This window comes from Saccoglossus kowalevskii, chromosome 5 (genome assembly GCF_978046115.1).
Source record: "Saccoglossus kowalevskii chromosome 5, keSacKowa6.1, whole genome shotgun sequence".
Taxonomy (NCBI): domain Eukaryota; kingdom Metazoa; phylum Hemichordata; class Enteropneusta; family Harrimaniidae; genus Saccoglossus; species Saccoglossus kowalevskii.
In genome coordinates, this window is record NC_140645.1 from 6,640,902 (window position 1) to 6,662,812 (window position 21,911).

The following is a 21,911-nucleotide window of genomic DNA, read 5'->3' on the forward strand; positions in this document are numbered from 1 at the left end:
TACTAATAATTATCTTCATTCTCTTTGGCAGTAAACAATATATTTTACTTTCAGTGCCACTGCAGTCTTGACCAAGGGATTTCTCCATTCAGTATTTAACAGGAAGGTGAATACTACGTGTTCGATGACATCCGGGTATTTTCACCGCCTGGCAACCATCACGATGAAAACAAGGCCGAAAACTATCAGAAGACTGTACTTTGGGATAGTTGTTGAGATTCTCAGTGTATGTATATTACCCATATATGTAAAAACATATAAATGTGGTTGCTCAAGATTGCTTCAAAGCAAGTTTGTGTTGTTTTCTCGACTTTACCTTTTTTCATCAGCTCTTCGACCGCCGTACCACAGCAGCTCGCACAGAGCCCATAGAAATACATGGTACAGTGGTGCGCGCCTTAGCAACGTTATATAATATAGCTCCGCCACTGAGAATGGAGAATTATTGCGATAGTGTCCGTATGACCAACATAGTTCCGCAGAAATTCAAAATTAATGTAATTAGAATTCATTCCAGTGCTGAGAGCGGAATGTTTTGAATCCTGTAATGAGTGTCCGGTAATTATGTCGACTATTTTGACATGATTATAAGGTAGTGTGCATGAAATGTAATTCACCAGTAAATCAATCATTAACCTCGAACATGATTTAAAGTGCACAAAATAATCTATGATATTACCCGTCTCAATTATTGCTCCTGGCATAAACGTGCCTGATTTTACTAAATTGCTCAAAGACAATGGTTTGCGCTATTTATATTCACCCAACACACTCATCAAAAACAATTTTAAATGTTAGTGAATATAAAAAAATCGTTATTAAAATCGATGACTGCTCCGTAAATTCAATATTTTACTGTTGCCCTTTGGTGGATCTGCAATCAATATTCTCTCCGTTCTGAGTCAAGTCGTATATTTTAACATGATTAATAAGTACATATAATATAGTTTCAACGATAGTAGATAATTTTTCCTCTAAGAATAGCGGAATCTCGGCCATTCGATTCAATGTCTTTGTCGCTAACTTGTTAGTGATGAAATAGAAAATTGATCTATTTTTTGTTAACGACTCCGCTATTCTATTCAAATCAACTCTCACTCACACGACGGAATGTACAGTTTTACCACATTTCGTTCTATCAATCGTTATGTTAAGAAATTCCAGCTATCATTGATTTGTATACGTGGATTTTCCTGTAACGTCAATTGTGATCACAATAATCCTGTAAACATATATACGTTTACAGTACATTTACTGAATGTACAAATGTAGGCATTTCATCTTGAAACTGTCAACAAAACTGTCATAAACATTTATTATAATTGTATAGTACATTAACAGGGCCAGTTTATTATACACATGGACTTTTATATCCGTATATCATATGCCATTTCGTGTTGTTAATATCCACTAAAACGTTACCGTCCCATATTTAAAAAAAACTGTTGGGTTATACACGGCGTTGATTATTAAATCTATTTTACAATTACCATAAATTTCCGCTCGGTCTTAATATCATAGTATAAGACTATCGTGAAGGAAGATCCTCGCATGTTTATTTATATGGTAATTACAGAATTACAATCTTCCACCGTATTTAACCCGCTACACCCAATCATTGTTCAGCAGTTATTTATGCTAAAATAGTCTGAAACTGTAGTAATGTTTGTTCAATGGCATTCTATTATCAAAACGTTTGGGTTTATTATTTACATTCTATTATTAGAACAGCTCAAATATGTGTTTTCCTATTGTTACAAATATATAAACCTTCACGTGTTTGTTATTTGATCACCTGTATGTTACACTCGTGTTATGAAGGGAATAATCCAGATCTGTATTACGTCATTGTACCATTGTACCTTTTACGATTCTGATGCGTCTTTCGCTATACTAATTACATGTGTAGTTGTTCCTGTAACAATGTCTTAATTGAGCCCATCTTACACAGTGAACACCATGTTACAAATCGCCAGTAAATGTTAACAACAAATGTTGTACGGGACCTGTCCCCAGGCTCGATCAGCAATACACACCATGCATAGGACACGAAGACAACAGTGGTGTATCAGTATATGCAGCTCATTTTGCCATAAACACTAATGAACGACAACAGACTTTGGGAGAGCAGTGGGTGTAATATATGCAGAACAATTTTACTGAAAAATTTAATCTCGAGTTGTTTAGTTTTCAGTGAAATTCTCTGGTGTGGCCGTTGCTCTCCATTCTCTTAAAACGCAATATAAAATATAATTCATACATTTCGGACCTACCAATGGTTTGCAATCAATGATTAACTATACAGCTGTTATTTCATATTATTATACGGAAAACCCCGCGTTGATGTTGTGTTTGTTTTCACTGGCTTCTTCGCTGTATATTTTAATTATTCACGTTTTTTTTATTCCGTATAGAATGTTATTTGTAATTTGTGTTTCTCTGTATATTATAATTATTAAGAATTGTTTTTCTTTTCTCCCGTATAGAATAATTGTTCATGGTTAGTTTTTTCCGTATAGGATAATTATTCATGATTTGTTTACCCCGGATAGTATAATTATTCGTGATTTGTTTTTTCCTGTACATGATAATTATTCATAATTTGTTTTCATTGATCGGATTAGATAACTATTTAAACAGTTTGGCATGAAGAACGTAGCGTGGGATGTGGTATGTTCTTAAGAGGTACACATTAAAAATCATTTCAACTGAAAGAAATTCCAAGAGCAGTCAGGGTGATTGAAACGATGTATCAACACATTTACATTTACATTGTGTGTATTGTTTTTAAATGCAGCATTTGCCACTTTCAGATTAAACAATCGTCACTAAACGGTTGCAATACGATTTTAGTTGATCTAACAAGGCAGGACACATCGATACAAATTATACATTGTATCGCTTATTTTATTTTATTTTATTTTTTTTGAGAAATGAAACTTCCATAATTCATGTTAATTTTGTTAACATTGTCGACGTACATGTCGATGATATATCATTTGCTTTTCGAAAATTCAAAAGTATATTGACCTTAACTTTTAAAATGTACCTTACCTATTTTTTGTAATGTACGTTACATATTTGGTTTGTCATTATTCTTGGATTGTCAACGGACAATCATAATACACCATATATTGAGAGCCAGAACTGAAATCCTTGATACCTGTTCCTTTGGAATGACATGTTTATATATATATAATCTACGTGATTATTATTGGACGCCCTCAGGCGGTACTTTAACCTTTAACACATATGTGATAAAGCCCCTCTATAGTTGGAATTCAAGTAATTTTCAGACCACTTTTCCAGGAGCGTGCATGCCGGATATAAGGTGCAAACATACTATTGTGCTTTGGGGTGTACAAATCGACATCACAAAAATACAATTCCCTTCTATCGACTATCAGCAAACTGACATGTTTGTATTTTCCGCCATGACAGAGCAGGCGTATTTCGTCATCCTGGTCTCGCTACTCTCTGGAACGTGTTACGTGAAGAAATACGTGTACTGTGTATTTATTTTTCTGTGACCGAAATAGACTGAGGTGGGCCAACCTCGGCTCATTTATTTTTCGTTACACGAGAATGGCAATACGCTTAGCTTATTTAAACAGCTAATTCAGCTTAGCTTATTTAAACAGCTAATTCATTATTAACTATCAATCTATAACTTTTATTAACGTCTTTATAGGCCTGTGACCCATATGACTATAACAGATACAACACAGAGTGCATAACTATATAATTACATGTATTCCATGCAGGGCTTCCTCTCTCGTTTGGTTGGCCAGCCTTGTATATATATTTTCCAAGATTTATAAGCACTGTTACCGAGTTGGATATCATTATTTTTTTAATTTGTCCGAGTAGGGATATGCCAAAAATATTTGTAATCAATGTCGTTCTACAGGTATAAAGCGCACTCGAGAACGAAATGGGATTCGTCATCGATTGCATTTAACGAGCAAAACGCACATGTTCTCCATTCACTCAGTACATCTAAATAACACCCTCTTCAATACGTAATATATGGCATGCACACCGAATACGTACAAGTGAATATCTGTGCTTAACATTCGTGACAAGTATTTTTCAAGCTCTAACATACTTTTGAAATTACAGTACGTGTGTAGTCAGTCACTAGCGTACACTTCACTGAACCACTCTTGTTTATAGAAAATCCGTTACCAGCTGTCTGAACTCCGCCATGAATAACTTTACATTTCCCACACCCTGGACAAACCACACAACGCCCAATCCATAAGAAGAAGAAAAAACATATCTTTAATTGTTTCCCATGATTTGTTCCCACTTTTGTCCAAATTGTACATCAATTTATATGCTCGTTTGGCATCACTAGATTCCGACAGTTCAGACAGATGTAACCAATAATTTATACATTTAGCTATTTATTTGACATGATGTGTTCTCCTACAATTCTCCAGCATTAGCAATAATTAGCTCGATTTGAGGTTTATTAATCAAAACGTTAAAAAGTCGATCATTACTATGCATAGTCAATATACTACACTAAATTCATTTTAATTCATGACTATGTTATATAGAAGCATATACGAGATGGCACATGGTATACCAAAACCCCAAAACCTGAAAACAGTATCTATGTCATTATTGATCAATATGAATGATTTAGAACCGTGTAGTGTGAGTAGTGTTTTAAAAACATGGATAAATCGGAATTAAGTTCACTTGGATTTTTAGATTTGTAACTGTATCGACTTAATCCGTGGCATATTGGCACGCAAATATATTGGACATAAAACATCAATATTGACGTCTAAATGTCGCAGTTACAAACAGTAATCGAAATGACAATATCAATGTCGATGTAAATCATCAATATTGATGAAAACGCGTACATCTCTTATCTCAATATTATTGTAATGGCTGTGGTCGTCACTCCATGTCCGTTTGTTCATATGAACAAAGATGGTGACTTTGACTGTTGCGTGCGTAGACCAACGAGTACAAACTGAGATTTAATTTCTTTGGTAATAGAAAGGTGTTGAAGGGGTTATCGACCGTGTATTTAGTGCACATCACGCCCAGATCAAAACTCGTACTCGTGGTTCTCATTGCAAGAGCGCATTGGATTATGGGAAATCAATGTTTATGAACACAAATGTCACACATGCGCGGCGCGACGACCACCGTGCTTTAATCCACATAATGCGTGTGCGTTTTGGCCATTCTGTGCATGTTTTGAACGTATGTTAATTAATAAACATTCAATGTTAATGGAGTAGCCAAGGTGTTAAAATTGAACTAGCCCATTTAGTGTATTTTTTAGACTCAAAATAAAATATCACATGTAATAACGTAAATAATTAAATCATGTTTTAATATTTATCTCGTAAACCACATCAACAAAATATTTGTATTTGCATTTAACAAAGAAAATCATTTTCATATGACGAGTTATTGTATAAGTTTTGTTAACTGTTAACAGGAGCGGATACAGGATTTTTTATGGGGGGGGGGTCCAAACGCCCCCCTTCTAGATCCGCAACTGGTTAATTGAACATCGAGTTACAATTTGGGCGTGGTTTCGCAAAAAGTAGGAGTAGCTCCTTAAATATGGGCCAGGTCATTTTTGTAAATCGATGTCCGAGACTCAATGTTCGTAACTCGATGTCCGTGACTCAATGTTCGTAACTCGATGTCCGTGACTCAATGTTCGTAACTGGATGTCCGTGACTCAATGTTCGTAACTGGATGTCCGAGACTCAATGTTCGTAACTGGATGTCCGAGACTCAATGTTCGTAACTCGATGTCCGTGACTCAATGTTCGTAACTCGATGTCCGTGACTCAATGTTCGTAACTCGATGTCCGAGACTCAATGTTCGTAACTCGATGTCCGAGACTCAATGTTCGTAAATCGATGTCCGTGACTCAATGTTCGTAACTCGATGTCCGTGACTCAATGTTCGTAACTCGATGTCCGTGACTCAATGTTCGTAACTCGATGTCCGAGACTCAATGTTCGTAACTCGATGTCCGAAACTCAATGTTCGTAAATCGATGTCCGTGACTCAATGTTCGTAACTCGATGTCCGTGACTCGATGTTCGTAACTCAATGTCCGTGACTCAATGTTCGTAACTCGATGTCCGTGACTCGATGTTCGTAACTCGATGTCCGAGACTCAATGTTCTTAACTCGATGTCCGTGACTCAATGTTCGTAACTCGATGTCCGAGACTCAATGTTCGTAACTCGATGTCCGTAACTCGATGTTCGTAACATAGTTTAGCATCTCACTTGTGGTCGTGGTACGTTTCATCGAGCCATTGCCACAAGAGGGCGTTAGGTAAACAGCGACAATAACAGACAGCATTGCTGTAAGAACCAAAATATACAGAATATCTAATACCTATAACCAGCTACAAATTGTGTCTGTTTTATGTAACTGTCTACTAAAATGTTGTATTCCGACTCAAACGCACGTCTTACAGCAACCTAACACACAAAACAAAACTTTGTATTGCGCTGAGGATGCTCACGTAACTTTCTTTGCTTACTTGGGTAGTTCAGTATCGTGATATTTCCAAAATGGCGTCGGAGGTATCGAAGAAAAGCAGCGGCAAATTGTCCAAATCTGTTACTCAAGAACAAGTAATAAGCGGTTTTAATCAGCTTCGACAAGAACAGAGATCACTAGCTACAAAAATAGCAGAGTTAGAAGTGGAACAGAATGAGCACAGGTGAGCATATCGTTGACATCTCGATGTAACATGTAATGTCATGCCGTACACGAGTTATTCATTTGAGTTTTAGGTTTCTTCAATGATCAGTCCAGAATTACCCATTCCATTTGTGTGTCAGAGGGCGTTACCCATTTCATTTGTGTGTCAGACGGAGTTACCCATTCCATTTGTGTGTCAGACGGAGTTACCCATTCCATTTATGTATCAGACGGAGTTACCCATTCCATTTATGTATTAGACTGAGTTAACAATTCCATTTAAGTATCAGACGGAGTTACCCATTCCATTTATGTATTAGACTGAGTTAACCATTCTATTTGTTTTTCGGACGTAGTTACCCAATTTTTCTGTGTGTCATATTTTAGTTAGTCATCACATGGCAGGCAGTCGTGAGTTTGCTGTAGTAAAGTCATCCCCCACCTCACCCACCACTCGCGGTATGAGATATATATGGGGGATTAGATTGTTGTTGTTTTTTCATCAAATACAAGTCAAACAATATGTATGACTGGGTAGGAGAGTGTTATGGGAGTGCTGTGAGGGGTGGGTGGTACATAAGGAATTCTTTCCCAAATTTGCTTGTTTTCAGTGGGAATTTACCTGATGTACTTGCCCCTGGGTGGAGAATTTGGAAATTTCCAAATTTCCCACTAAAACCCAGGGTGGGTGGCTGCAGTCAGTCAGATTGACTGAAGCATTGCCAATTTCTTGTGTTTTACTACTGACTAACTGAAATGAATAGGAAAAAAACAATGTCGGCATCTAGATGTTAAAATATCTGCTACAAATCTAAATACAGTTTTCTGTTAATTCTGGCATGTACATTGTAGTGTGCTTAAAGGTACATTGTGTGATATATTTTTACCTTGCCCATACTATCAAAGATGGAAGGGAAAGGTATATTAAGGGAAAAATTTTGTCCGGCGTTGTCGTTGTTGTCGTCGTCGTCGTCATTAATAATTGTTATTGTGTGCATAATAACTTTACTAATTCTATTCCAAACTTTATCAAACTTGGTCACCTTATTCATCAGTATAAAGTCTTCCCTGAGTTTGAACAACAGATGTCCTGTATGAAAATATCATGCAAAAATTGAGAAAATCTAATAAAATATTTTGACTGTTTCTACTTGACTGATCACTGGTGATACACATCAAAGGTCACTGATCTCAGTGGAAATATGCATTGTTGTATGTGTTCAATGAAGCAAATGATTTATCTTGTAATAATATCCTTGGTAATGTATCTCAGAATCCCATACTGGGTTTCAAAACTAACTCATGGAGAGATTGCACAGTCTGATACACATTTGCAAACCTACCAATAAAATCTTTACAGAAAACAAGATGTCAGAAAATCAATATAAGCACTCCTATGAACTCGGTGCCTAACTTTGATCAAGATCTGAAGCTAATAGAAAATCTGTTTAGTTCAAAGTTATCAAATCAAAAACAATACATAAAAAATACATTAAAAGCAAAACATTTCATCCACATTTTAAAAAGAAAATTATTCTAAAATTTATGTATTCTGTATTTGACAAACAGTTCATTCGACAAATGAAAACTCACAGGAATATGTTTCAGCTATTAGAACAGAATGATAGAGTTTTTATAATACTAGTTTAAAAACGCACTTCAAAGATTGCAGTGTTTGAAGATGTAGATTTTCAGGAGGCAACAGTACTGTTGACTTCTCCCTCCACTGGACACCAACTAACTATTTAAGTTGATTTGCATACAAAGCAGAGCTTGCAACATGATAGCTATTCATAAAGGGTTTTTTTTTTTACTTTTCATATAATACAGTAGTCACACAACAGTTCATATTTGTCTCAGTGAATCATTAATTTTTGACAGACACCTGTACAAAATACTTGGACTAAAGCCAGCTAAAATTTTCTGTTATCTTGCATGTTTTATGAATCTACATCTAAATGCAGCACTTTTTTTTTGCAATGAGACATTTGTTTTTATACTAAAATATCTGAATTACTTTGAATAAAGCTAGAAATTATGTCCCTTAAAATAATTAAACAAATAAGGCACCAATGTTTTTGTAAGATATTTACATCTTCTAAGGACATTCGGTAGACTGATTCCCCACTGTTGGTTCAACCCCAAAACTTGTTTGTATTCAAAATTAATTATGACAATGCATATTTATATTGAAACAAACTATGATAAAGGGAATTATATTATATAACAAAGGGCAAGGTCACCAGAGTTCAACTATGTTTTATTTTAGGCTGGTTGTAGAAACTCTTAAAGAAGTGGATGGATCCCGACGATGTTTTCGTATGGTTGGTGGCATCCTTGTTGAAAGAACCGTTGATGATGTATTACCAGCGTTAGATAAGAATAGACAACAGGTAAATAAATGCATGCATATTCATCTCAAGATATTTAATATTTCATAATTTTGTTTTCGTTTTCATTCTTGTATAGTAATTGCTCTGTTTGAAGCTCATTACCATATTCTTGGGATTGAACATCTGTGCATTTTCACTGCCTAGCAACCAAAAACGGTATAAAACAAAAAAACTATTTTGGTCACACTTGCTTCTATGCTATCGATAAAGAGCCATTGCTCGAAACGTCAAGCTATTTTTAATAGTTTTTTAGGACTACGATTACCAAATATTATCTTCAATATATCATACTTATCAGTCCGAGCAGCGTTTATTTATTTTGGTCTAGTTGTTGAAACTCTCATGAACCATAACCCTTAGAAAGAGAGGGACAGGCAACTACATCATTTCTTTTGTTTTAACCTGGGTTATAATCCTCCAAATAATCTCACAGTCCTATTAACGAATAAACAACCATCTGTTTATTTGTACTGTCGGCAGCACTCGTGAAATCACGCAAAACGCGCAAGTTTCCCTGCGTGACTACTGAAGCGACGGTCATGAATATGCTAATTGTATGTTAATGAGTTTTCCACTTAGTATCACACGTTTCCAAATAGTTTAGAAAATTCAGAAATTCAACTTTTTTTAAAGCAAGTAATCAAATTAAAATACCCAAATTATTTAGTAAACGCAATAATTTGAACAACAGATGTTTTTATTTTGCGAAATCAGGCGAAAATACAGCGATCTAAAACAAACCGGGTCAGCCATTTCCGGTGTAAGCAGCTGACTTTCACGGTTTCAAACAGTTTAGAAAATTCTTAATTTCGACTTTTGTATAGCAAGTTATCAAAATAAAATACCCTAATTACTTCGAAAATGGCATGACTCAACTAAAAACCACAAAAAATTGGAACAATAGATGTTTTATTTTTTAGAAATGGGGCGAAAATACAGCGATCTAAAAACAATCTGGACGAGTCCTGTCTGTCCAGACGGCCTTTCAGACAGTTTGGAAATTTCAGAATTACGATTTTAAAATATAGACTAGCAAAACTAAAATACGCGAGTATCATTGAAAATAGTATGATTCAAGTGAAAATACGATAATGCAAACAACAAGTGTTTTTATTTTCCCGAAAACGGGTGAAAATGTGGCAGTCGCAGGATAAGTATTAGTCAACCATTTGTCACCGCACATAAAATCAGCCGAGTAGTTAATTTATACTGATGAAAAAAAAAACGAATTGTAACTCTACATATAATAAGTATCACCTAATAACCAGTACAAAAAATAGGTCTTGTATTGAAATTAAAAATTCAATGTACCGTAAAAACTCGATTAATTCGCGGTAGTAAAAATAATTATTTTTTCAAGTGCACAAATTAATAGCGTAAAAACGGAAATTATTGGTTTTTGGTGCGCAAATTAAACGAGTACTTTTAGATAGTTTCAAAAAGGAACTGTTTTTATAAATTTATTTGTGATTTGTTTTGTTTTCCAATGAACACGATTACAGGACGTTTTTTTAGTGCCTCTGAGACTCATGGCTAGCGACATTCATGGCGTATAGTCGGACAGAGAACACGCACTGCGTCAAGGACCACGCACCATGTTACACTTGAAATGAAACAGTGAAAATTGGCAAAGGTCACTCTGTACACAAACAAACAATGAACACGTGGCTACAAAGTAGCTGTCTGGCTGCACTGCCTTTTTAAGCTCCGCTGTCGACTTTGTCGAGCGGAGCTTATCATATGAGTGATTGTCCGTCGTCGTCCGTGTCAATGTTTTACTTTTTCGACTTCTTCTTGAAAAGTACAAGCCTGAATGCTTTGATACTTGGTGTATATGTACCTTGGGTAGACCTCTCTTAGGTTTGTTCATTTCATGTTGATATCTTCAATTCTCTAATTTTGGTGAATATTTTTGTCATTTTTGGTAAAAAGTGATATTTTCGACTTCTTGTTAAAAACCGCAAGTGCAATTGCTTTGATATTACATATATAGGTACTACATGTGGACCTCTCTCAGATTTGTTCATTTTGTAATGATATCTTTAATTCTCTAATTTTGGTGAATATTTTTGTCATTTTTGGTAAAAAGTGATATTTTCGACTTCTTGTTAAAAACCGCAAGTCCAATTGCTTTGATACTACATATATAGGTGTACTACATGTGGACCTCTCTCAGATTTGTTCATTTCGTGATGATATCTTCAATTCTCTAATTTTGGTGAATATTTTTGTAATTTTTGGTAAAAAGTGATATTTTCGACTTCTTGTTAAAAACTGTAAGTTCGATTGCTTTGATACTATTCATATTGTCCATTTTCTAATGATGTCTTCAGTTCTTTAATTGAAATGTGCATTGCTAACAGCGGAGCTATCTCAGCCGATAGGCTGCTTGTTTATTTTTCTAGGCATCGCCCGGGCGATGTTATGGCAGATATTACAAAGCCCATCTTGTCTGGAAAAATAACTCTGCGTTGATAAAAATAGTCTCAGAAAATGTTTAGAAAAAATAATGTTTAGCGTTGACCAAATATAATTATGCAAAGTATAAATTCAAAGTGTTTAATACATTGGTGAGAGGTCGCATTTTATGTGAACAAGAAGGAAAAGCAGGCGAAAGTCGAAACTTGTTGCGCGGCGATGCTGACTTCAAGTGTGTGTTGACCGATGTTTGACCCCCCAAGTCAGGCACTGAACTGGCGCGTTACCTTAGCAACCTTTTTCTTTCGTGCCCCGCGCGTCAAACTAGTAAAATTTTTATTATACCCGAAGGTACTGTAATTACGCAACTTGTATGCAACTCTGTACTGGCTTGAACATATCAACGTCGTTTACTTAGTGCACTGCTTTTCTAATTACGCAAATTTGTTTACAATATTGTACCAGCTCTGAATATTTCAACTTCGTAATGTATTGCTTTCATGATAATTAGTTTTTTTTAACTATTGTTAGGGCACTGACCCGGGGTATTGGGTCTGTGAATATTTCAATATCACCGACTTGATAATGCGTTGCATTCGTAATATTTACGCAAAACATAAACATACCATACGTCAAATTAAATTTTACTTTAATACAATAAACTCTGGGTAGCGGACTTCAATCGCATTATTCACGTACATTTCGACTGAACGCTAATAACCATGCGTTTGAATTACGTGCGGCATTGGGCAATGACATCCAGAGTTCATGCACTGATATTTAAATTCGGGCCACCCAGCTTGACGCAAATCAATATAGTTCATTTGTTTAAAGAATCTTTCAACTCTCACAAATACCATGGACGCGAATTGTTAACTGGGGGTTAAATGAAAGGGAACGTCTTTCTTGGACAAAAAACACGTCAGTACAAGATTATGTGTGCAAGGTTAGATTTATAGAAGGTACATGACCACTTAACTCTGTGTTTTTTACCGAATCCGGTATAATGAAATGTGATACGAGGTCAATCGCCCGACCAATCAAAAATGTCAATTTACGCACCATAGGGCGGTTCACTTAAATGACGTAATAGAACAATGGTGGACACATGGTCGATGCAACCCTGTGGACCAGCGACGAAAAAGCCATGTACTAAGCTTTCCATCACGGAAATTCGTAATCGATGTGCTGACCGATGGATATTTATCGACTAAGTAATAATCTTTCCCAACACCTGTAGTGTCGTGGGGGAATGATTTTTTCACGTCAAATCTTTACCGAACCTAAACTGCTTGCTATTACTGAAAGGCGGTGATGACGGAGATCATCTGCGATTGCGGCGACACCAAATACTGATAACATAAAATTATATGTATATTTTTAATGTCATCATGCAATATATTCTGAGTTATCCATTTTTTTCTGGCCCGCGAATTAATAGGATACAATTTTAAAAATTAGCGTTCGAAAATAAAATGGGTGCGCGAACTAATAGAGACCGCGAATTAATTGAGTTTTTACGGTAATGAGCACAAGCACTGAAAGACGTGTTGCAAACTGCGCGGCCGATTGATTGTGAGTGACTGCATACGGCTTCCTTAGCTTGGTCATTTGTTTATAACTGTAGTAACCCACGTTGCACACCGGATGTCGTGAAATCCTTTGTTTTATAATCCAGTTGCCTGTCCCTCTCTTTCTAAGGTCTATGCATGAACACTGTAGCAAAATTTATACCTACGTGTGCAACATATATAAATTTGGTTGTTCAGGATTTTCTCTTAGGTGAGTTTGTGCTGTTCTCGGCTTTAACTGTTTTCACCAGCTCTTTGAACAGCATTCGAGCTTGCGCAGAGCCCATAGAAATACCATAGAACATTCTGTGACTTAGTGAGAATAAACCCAAATTTGCATTTGTTGTATACTGAATCATTAAAATATGACTTTCTTTGACCAGACACAGCTCTGCAATCAGTGTATGTGTATTTTATTCACATAGTGCATGCAAAATATATGACAATAATTCCATGTCATCACACATTCTATATAAACACTGGATAACATACACAAGTGTTATTTTAAGAAGGATTAACTAAACTGGACAAGTAAATGTTGCTTTTGAAGTTTTTGTGAAAGTATATTATGATTGGAAAGTGTTCTTAAATAAATTAGAAAATGCTGATTAAATTAGATTCTGTCAATGTTTATTCAAGAAACCAGAGTACACGGACAGTCAGTCAGTCACAAAAAATATTAGATTCACCCTTCAAAGCAGCTCTGTTGGATCCAGATTTGAAGGCTTAGTATGTACCCACTGATTTATGTTTTTTTTTCCTAGTAAATGCTCCATGGCCAGTTATGAGATACAAATGACTGAAATTGTGGCAATTTTTGCCTGAATACCATGCAACTGATCATTTCTCTCCATAGTACATAAAAACTACCAAGTTATTTGGTTGAAGCACTCATGAGAAATAAATGTCCCAAATTGTGGTAATTTTTGGTGAAAATCCAAAATATTACTGATAAACATTATTTTATTTTTCTATGGCCATATTTCCTACATACCAAATATATAGTTGGTTGAAGATCTCCTGAGAAATAAATGTCTCAAATTGTTGCCATTTTTGTTAAAAATCCAAAAGGATATGACTGATCAACATTATTTTATTTTTACTACTATGTTCTATGAAACTGTGTTCATATATGCTACATGTACATGCCAAATATCCAGATGATCAGTTAAAGCACCTCTGATAAACAAAAGACCACATTTTTGGTGAAAATCCAACTAAGAGTAGTCTTCTTTTTGTCAACAGTAAAACAAACTTACTTTATAACCATCTATATATTTCTTAGATAACTAAGGACATCCCTAGCACTTGGTTGTATTTTTGAATGGATGGAACAAAGAAATAAAAATATGTATTATACTATATTAGATGTAAGGGGATGGGAGAAGAGAGATTATTTATTTTGGTGATTGTTTTCCCCAAAGATTGGCTGTATTTTTAGCTCCTCCAAAAGTTGTTTTTTCTCTGACATTGAGGTAAATCTGATGTTTTAATCACACATTGCAAAATATACATTTGAAAAACAAATACTGTGGACTCCTCAAAAATTAAATAGGGTTTAAAATGGTAAGCCAGTAAAAAGAGATATTAATTTTCATTGGTACAAATCTTAGTGTATTTATGGGTAATTTTATAGGGCTGTGTATTACGACAGATCATAGTCCTTTCATCAGTTTGATTATGCCTTTCCACCAAAATAGAATTCATTTCAAAGTGTCCTCTACAAAGTCACATAATCACCATCCATCTATCCATCCATCCATCTGTCTGTCCCTCTATCTGAGAATTAGTGTTTCTGGTAACCCTAACCTACCAATTTGTTTTTTGAGAAAGTTTTTTTAATGTAAATGAGCTCAAAATTACGCATTTATATTCAAATTAGCTATTGTCATTTCACTAATGTTGTATTTATTTTATTTTACATACTTCCTTTAATGGAGGGAAGACTAGCACTGTATTTAAAGAAATATATTCTGAAATTTCTGTAGTTAAATCACGATTATGTTCTCACAAAATTTACAAATCATAAATAAAAATAAAATAAAATGAAATAAAATAAAGTAAAAAATAATAACAATTAATAATTGTTTAGACCATTACAGAGAGGGTCCCATAACTGATAATATTCTTCTGACATTTTTTTTTTTTTCCAGATTAAAAAATTAGTAGAATCTCTGAATGAACAAATAGAACTGAAAGGCAAGCAAATAAACGAGTATCGAGAAAAATACAATATACGAGTGCAAGGCGAACAGGGAACGGAAGATGGACAGCTGGACAAGAAAGAAAAACCAGGAACCCAGGGAGTACTTGTGGCTAAAGATTCATAGTAGCTAGGGAGTCTTATTTACCATTATGGATGCATTTATGCAAATTATTCTTTTATTGGACAGGACACTGGCAAATAATTACTGTTTTTGTCATTTGAGTTTTGTATGTATTTTGTAAACTAAAGCTTTTATTTCATTTTGTACAGTGTGGGAGAGCTGCAGCAACAATTTCCAATCCGTGCCAGAATGATTCAACAGATTGTACGTACCCTTAAGTAAATGTAAACAAAAAACCATGGTTACAAGTACAATGCTAAGCAACATCTTGCAAGTCAGCAGAATTTACTCACCAAATCAGATAAAAAATCCTTTGCGTAAATTGAGAGCAAAATTATCTTTTGGAATAGATATCTTTTCATGTTCACACGTCTTCATAACAATGTTTACTCTTTTTTTCTCTGATATAGTGGTATATGTAATTCCTGATAATAATTTAAAGAACTTACTGACTTTTAAATATAAATATTAAATAGCAGCTGACCCAAAATTCTGCCGACTTACAAAGTTTGCTCACGATTCATCCAACAATACCGATGTCAATTTGCTAGTCAAACCTGTGTATATTAATTTATTGATGGAGCTGCTTAAACAGAGGTTGATTAATTCACAAATATAACAGGGCAATTTGTCAACAGATAAGTGTAAATGAGGAATAAATAAAAGTACACATGTTTGCCTTGATGTCCGTGGAGACTAATGTAAAACACTAAACAATCAATGATCTACTATAGTTTTCACTTTTCTGTCAGGTTCAGTTGGTCAAATCATTGCTAAAAATGGGCCAATGGTCACATTGGACAGGTGGTCTTTATACACAGGTTACTTTACATGTAAATTGCATTGGGATTACCCAAAGATGGGCAGGTGGTCTTTATACACAGGTCATTTTACATGTGAACTGTATTGGGATTGTCCAAAGATGGTCACTATGGGCAGGTGGTCTTTGTGTATGTACTTGTTGCATGTAGTTTATTAGAGAAATTTTTTATGGTGATGTATCTTGTTTTGGATGTCATTTTTTTTCTTTACAATATTTAAAGGGGGGGGGTTGATGTATGAAGTCTAGCAAAATAATTTTGGGAAATATGAAAATTGTGTTATTGAATCCTGTGGGCATTCTAATTAAAACACCATGAATTATTTGATTACAAATATACAGTATAATGATTTCAAATTCAAGTATTATCATAAAATACTGAGGTACTTTCGCTTTCCAATCATTAAAGTCAAAGTAAACACTGTGGGCATTGTTGCAATGCAGATTAATCAGAAGATTTTGGTTTTAATTTTGGTATCCACTGTAATAGCATTGCTAATATTTGATGTGAGGCCAAATCTGATCTAATATCATGCTAAATCTTGTGTCTAAGCTTTTTTTCATTTTACGGCATGTTTTAAGTTTCTAGTAACCAGATGCACTGAAGTTGTTAAATGAATAGTGCATGAAGCCCTCTAAGCTTCTGATAATTTACAATATAACCATGGTGAATGAAGCCCTCCAAGCTTCTGATAATGTACAATATGACCGATATATATACCACCAATTGTTAGGATTTTTTTTATCCGCATTTTATCTAAAATTACTTCATCTATTAGACTAATACATGATTTGTTTTACAAGTACTGACAATGTGAGCAAATGTCTATTAGACGCTATAAAAATAGCCATTTTATGAGAAACAGGATTTTGAGATGGGGAACATGCATTTCTGGTTTTCTAAAAAACTGTTAATTTAACAATGCTAAGTTTTATTATGAATAGATTTCAGAAAATAAATCCATTCTGTGGCTGTCTAGCTAAATTACAAGATTTGGGTTGGTACTTACGATTAATACTTTATTTTCTTCACATTACAGTCTCTAAATAAAAGATCCATATTGTATTATGTGCAAGTTTATTCCTTTACTGAGTGTTTTTGAAAAGGATGTCTGTGTGTCCGTTGTGTGTACTCCTCAGTAACTTTAGGTTGTACTGAATTCAGCTTACAATTTGCCTAGCCTGTACCATGTCTTACTAAACAGTTATTCTTTCAGTAAAAACATTGCTTTATTAAATTGTCATGAAAGTAATAAAAATAGCTCAAGCAGAGCTGTTGGTTATTAAAAACCAGCGCCATATCAGATACAACATGACATTTGTTAAATGAATGAACTTCATACAATTTCATATTGACTACCAGATTTGTCCTTTAATTTATAAGAAATGTTGGTCGACTTTTGTACCTTATCACGTTCAGAGAGACATAAATATTCTTAAGTTATGCTTTGTGACATTAACTTCTGGGTTACGTGGAGAATGAAAAAGTCCAAAACATGTACATGTGTATACCAACACAAACTGTTGAATGTGATTTGTCAGTACAAACTCCAGGCATGGTTGATGTGTGTAGTTTTGCAATTGTTGGCAGATATTGAACTTATTTTGATTAGTGGTGATTGTGTTCAATTTCTGAATGATTATAATCATGCATTATTTTAGTTGCCAATTACACGACAAGAAATCTACATAGATTTGATATTTTGTTTGGTGAAATTGTCTAAATTTGTCTTTAACCTTTTCACCACCAGTTCTCTCTTTTCATCTTAAATTCACAAAATAGTCCCGCTGAACGTCTGTACATTTCTTCAGAAGGTTGGGACAAAAATCGCCAACATTTTTGAGTGAAAATTTTGTCTGTTAGCTCGAGAATTAGGGTTTATTTCCAGAAATATTGAATACAAGAAAAACAATTTGGGACGTCAATTTGCAATCATAGTTGTATGCATGGCTACAAGTACCCATACAACTATATAGACAAACCAATTAGTACCATAGGACTACCAGCTCTTTAAGATGATAAACCCAGTTCAGCTTCATAATATCAAAATATTCTCAAAAATTAGATCAATAGGGCATTGTGGGTGATTTCTGTATTTCTTGATACATCAATTAAAGTATACCAAATAATTTGTGTTGTCAATTTTACAACTAAAAAGCTGGATTGGTAAGACAAACTTTATTTGTAATAATTCTATAAGGTTACATTAGCTGTTAACAATTGCATCATTTAGATTGAGAAATTCAGTATGCTCTCAATGTGATATTAGAGTAAATGTTGCAAACTTGAAATTAAATCAATTGACGACTTCAAACTTTTCCTTTGTATTTATAATATTTGTTGAACTCTGAATGGAAAGATTTAAAGACTTCCTTGAGGTCATCGGGTAATGTTGTATATAATAACGCTAAACCGTTTCTATCACATAGTTGTAACAAACAATGAATGCCGGGTGTGAGAGTAGCCTGCAATAAAACAAAAGTTGTATTAGAATACTGCCCTCTATGGTGAGACATTGTATGTCATATGGTGTGTAGATATTGAATACGGCATAACACTAAAAAAAAATTGTGAAACGCGTTTATCAAATTCCTAGAAATCATGAAAAGAATGCCAATCTTTCACAGCAAAGCGATCAATTGGGATGATATTAAGCCAATTGCCAACAAAATTTAGCCAAATTTGTAATTTTTGTGTGAAAAAATCCTTTGCATACGAACACCTAATTACATTAATAACACTTTCCAACGGTATTTGGAACCAAAATTGTCATCTAACTAAGGCCATCGCTGATTGGCTGCTGAGTTGGAATGACAATTTTAGGTCTCTTATTTAGTTTAAAGCTATATTCAAGATGGCGGCCCCCATATAGTAAATATCGTATTTATTTTAATACCACTTGTACGCCAGCTGACTGTGATAATGACCCATGTTTCCTCATGTGCTTTTCATCTATGATGATATTACAAGGTAAAAGTTCGAGGTTGGTGAATTTTTTAATACAATAGAAGAAATTTTCAAATCAATCAAAAATTTTAAGTTTCTATGGTTTTTAAAACAAGCCAAAATGTGTAAAACAATTGAGCCAGGTTTCGTACCTTTATCAGTGGATCTACTGTGTATTTCTGCAACTGATTGATGTACTCTGTAACAATGAATGGTGCCATTCGACAAACATCAATTTTGTTGCGTGACAATGAGGCCAATAACCTAATTAATGAAAAGAAACATAATAAGTCTCACAATACAACAAAATTAACAATAAAATATTTTACATTCAAGCTCCATAGTTTTAATTATGAAATATTAATTTCTATCAATGTGGAAATATTTGCAGTATCACATGATATACTATTAACCAATCAGTTCACACCTGCTATATTATGTGATTTCTACTGACCAATCAAGTCACAGTTGTAGTATGATGTGACTAGTTTTGTCCAATCAAAACCTACCTTTCTAAATCCTGGGCACATCTGTTCAGTTCTTCTATTGCGCAATCATTTTGTTGACTTCCACTCATCACTGAATGCATAAGATGTAGAAACGGTTAAGTATATTTGACATTCATTGACAAGGAAGTACATGTACAACAGAAATCTTGGAATAAATTGACTCTTCAAATGTTGAAATCAGGAGTTTTATTTTAGGTCAGGTGATAGTTCCTGACATTGAATGTCATTGTTGTCCTTGTACCAGGTGACAGTTTCTGACATTGAATGTCATTATTGTCTCTGTACCAGGTGACAGTTTCTGACATTGAATGTCATTATTGTTTCTGTGACAGTTTCTGACATTGAATGTCATTGTTGTCTCTGTACCAGGTAACAGTTTCTGACATTGAATGTCATTGTTAATTCTGAGTCCGTGGCTTTGGCTTCACAATTAAGTGTATGGCATACGATTACCCAGGGTAAGGGTCTACCTGTTTGCTAAGGTAAGATGGTTCAGTTACAACAACCATTACACTACCAGTAACATCCATTGATTGACATCTGTAATTCTATAATCCTGATAACACTGAATTAAAACACACCCTAAAAATTCAACTAATATAATATTTTAGTTTTCTGCTGACATAGTTTAGCAACCTCCAAAATATTGTATAAATATTTACAGCCGATTAAGAAGGCAACATATAACAGAAAAGGATATGAGAGACACAACTGATATAACTCGGCAATGCTGTTATTATGACTTTAGAGTAGTTGTTTAGCATTGAGTACAAGATAGTAGACAATGCAGTATAAATAGTTGCTTCACTGAGACACACAGTCTGGACTGATGCTGTGTTTATATCAAGAACAGATAGACAACCATGGAGTACAAACAACACCATCCTAGGTTCTAATAATCTCTAAAAAATAAAATATTCATACATTATAAACACTTCATGTATTTCACCCCACAAGGTATTTAATAGAGAGTATATACAGATGTATGCAGTTTTAACAAATATATTCTATGTAGGGTTATTGGGTGAATAGTAATTTGCATATGTGACAGAGTGATGTATTTTAATGGTTAAAGCAAGACTAAATATGCACAGGAACAATGAGAAAAATGTTCATAAATGTAAATTGACAATGGAAAATCAACTCTCTGAAGAATAGAATAGAATAGAATAGAATGTTTTTAAGATATGATTTTTCTAGAAAAGTAAACTTGTAAAAAATGTTTGGTTTTAACAAGTTATACTGTTTCTTACCTTCTGTACAATTTGGTTCAGTACTTGTAGCATAAGTAAAGTTGTTTGGTCCTCGTTGTTTTGTTGTAAACTAGTCACTATGTTTACAGTTATCTGAAATCACATGCAATTATCAGACATGAGTGAAAAAAGAAACATTGCAGAAATGAGTTGTTACTGAAATATACAAGCATGCAGGGTTTTTAGATATTTGTAATAAATTTCAAGAGTGTTCTGAATTATAATAAGAACCCAACCACCTGTAGAGTTAAATATCCTGGTTGTTCATATCAATAAATAATAGAACCATACATATAGTAGAAATCTGTTTCAAATTTCAAAGATGGTCTGAATTAAAGAACTCAAATTTTGCTCACATCAACAATATATCATTAGAAGTACAGTATATATTATTTTCTGACTATAAAATTGATTGTACATTGTTTTATCTGTACTTACAACAGGTACAATCTCCTTGGTTACTTCAAGTTGGTCACTAGAATCTAGTAATAATTTAAACATGTGTAAAACAGGAAGTAGACTGGATATATTCTGTAAGAAATGAACACAACACAATGAAGACACAGACATGGTGGTAGTAGGAAAACACTAATACAACCAAAGACGAAATAGTGTGTTCATTGCATGTACATGTGTAAAACAGAAAGCCATGTCGCCATTTATGCTTTAAAATGGTCGTCATTTGGTCATCTTGAAATTAAATATGATCAGTCAAGTCATATCTGAGATAATGGTGCAGATCACACAGTACCTTTGTCTCACATGCATGAAAACTTGTTTTGAATGTAATTTTTCACACAAACAAAGATATGTGATTATTCTATTTTGTCAATAATACTTTTATCAATAATTTACTCATCTCTGGGCTTCACACAAAATGGAAATCACATTTTCCTATCATTGTGTCAGTCTTGAAAATGATTAATCTTGATAAAACTTGGCAGAATAACTAAGGATGGTATTGCTT

The 21,911-nt window shown here is 34.3% G+C and overlaps 2 protein-coding genes across 2 annotated transcripts in view; one reads left to right on the forward strand and one right to left on the reverse strand.

The window, feature by feature from the left end:
• Positions 1-6,535: 6,535 nt before the first annotated feature.
• On the forward strand, positions 6,536-15,483 carry LOC100369946 (prefoldin subunit 2-like). Its single transcript, XM_002742316.4, has 3 exons — positions 6,536-6,725; positions 8,976-9,099; positions 15,242-15,483. Exons 1-3 carry the CDS (start codon positions 6,574-6,576, stop codon positions 15,416-15,418), a joined length of 453 nt encoding a protein of 150 aa, XP_002742362.1. The 5' UTR covers positions 6,536-6,573; the 3' UTR covers positions 15,419-15,483.
• A 2,912-nt stretch (positions 15,484-18,395) lies between these two features.
• LOC102801353 (unhealthy ribosome biogenesis protein 2 homolog) overlaps positions 18,396-21,911 on the reverse strand; it is a 78,667-nt gene continuing 75,151 nt past the window's right edge. Inside the window, exons 21-26 of the mRNA XM_085499489.1 lie at positions 21,383-21,475; positions 20,945-21,037; positions 20,390-20,593; positions 19,692-19,774; positions 19,335-19,446; positions 18,396-18,701 (exon numbers count right to left, since the gene is read on the reverse strand). Coding sequence (XP_085355615.1) covers positions 18,546-18,701; positions 19,335-19,446; positions 19,692-19,774; positions 20,390-20,593; positions 20,945-21,037; positions 21,383-21,475 — 741 coding nt within the window. The 3' untranslated portion in view covers positions 18,396-18,545. The remainder of the gene's footprint in view (positions 18,702-19,334; positions 19,447-19,691; positions 19,775-20,389; positions 20,594-20,944; positions 21,038-21,382; positions 21,476-21,911) is intronic.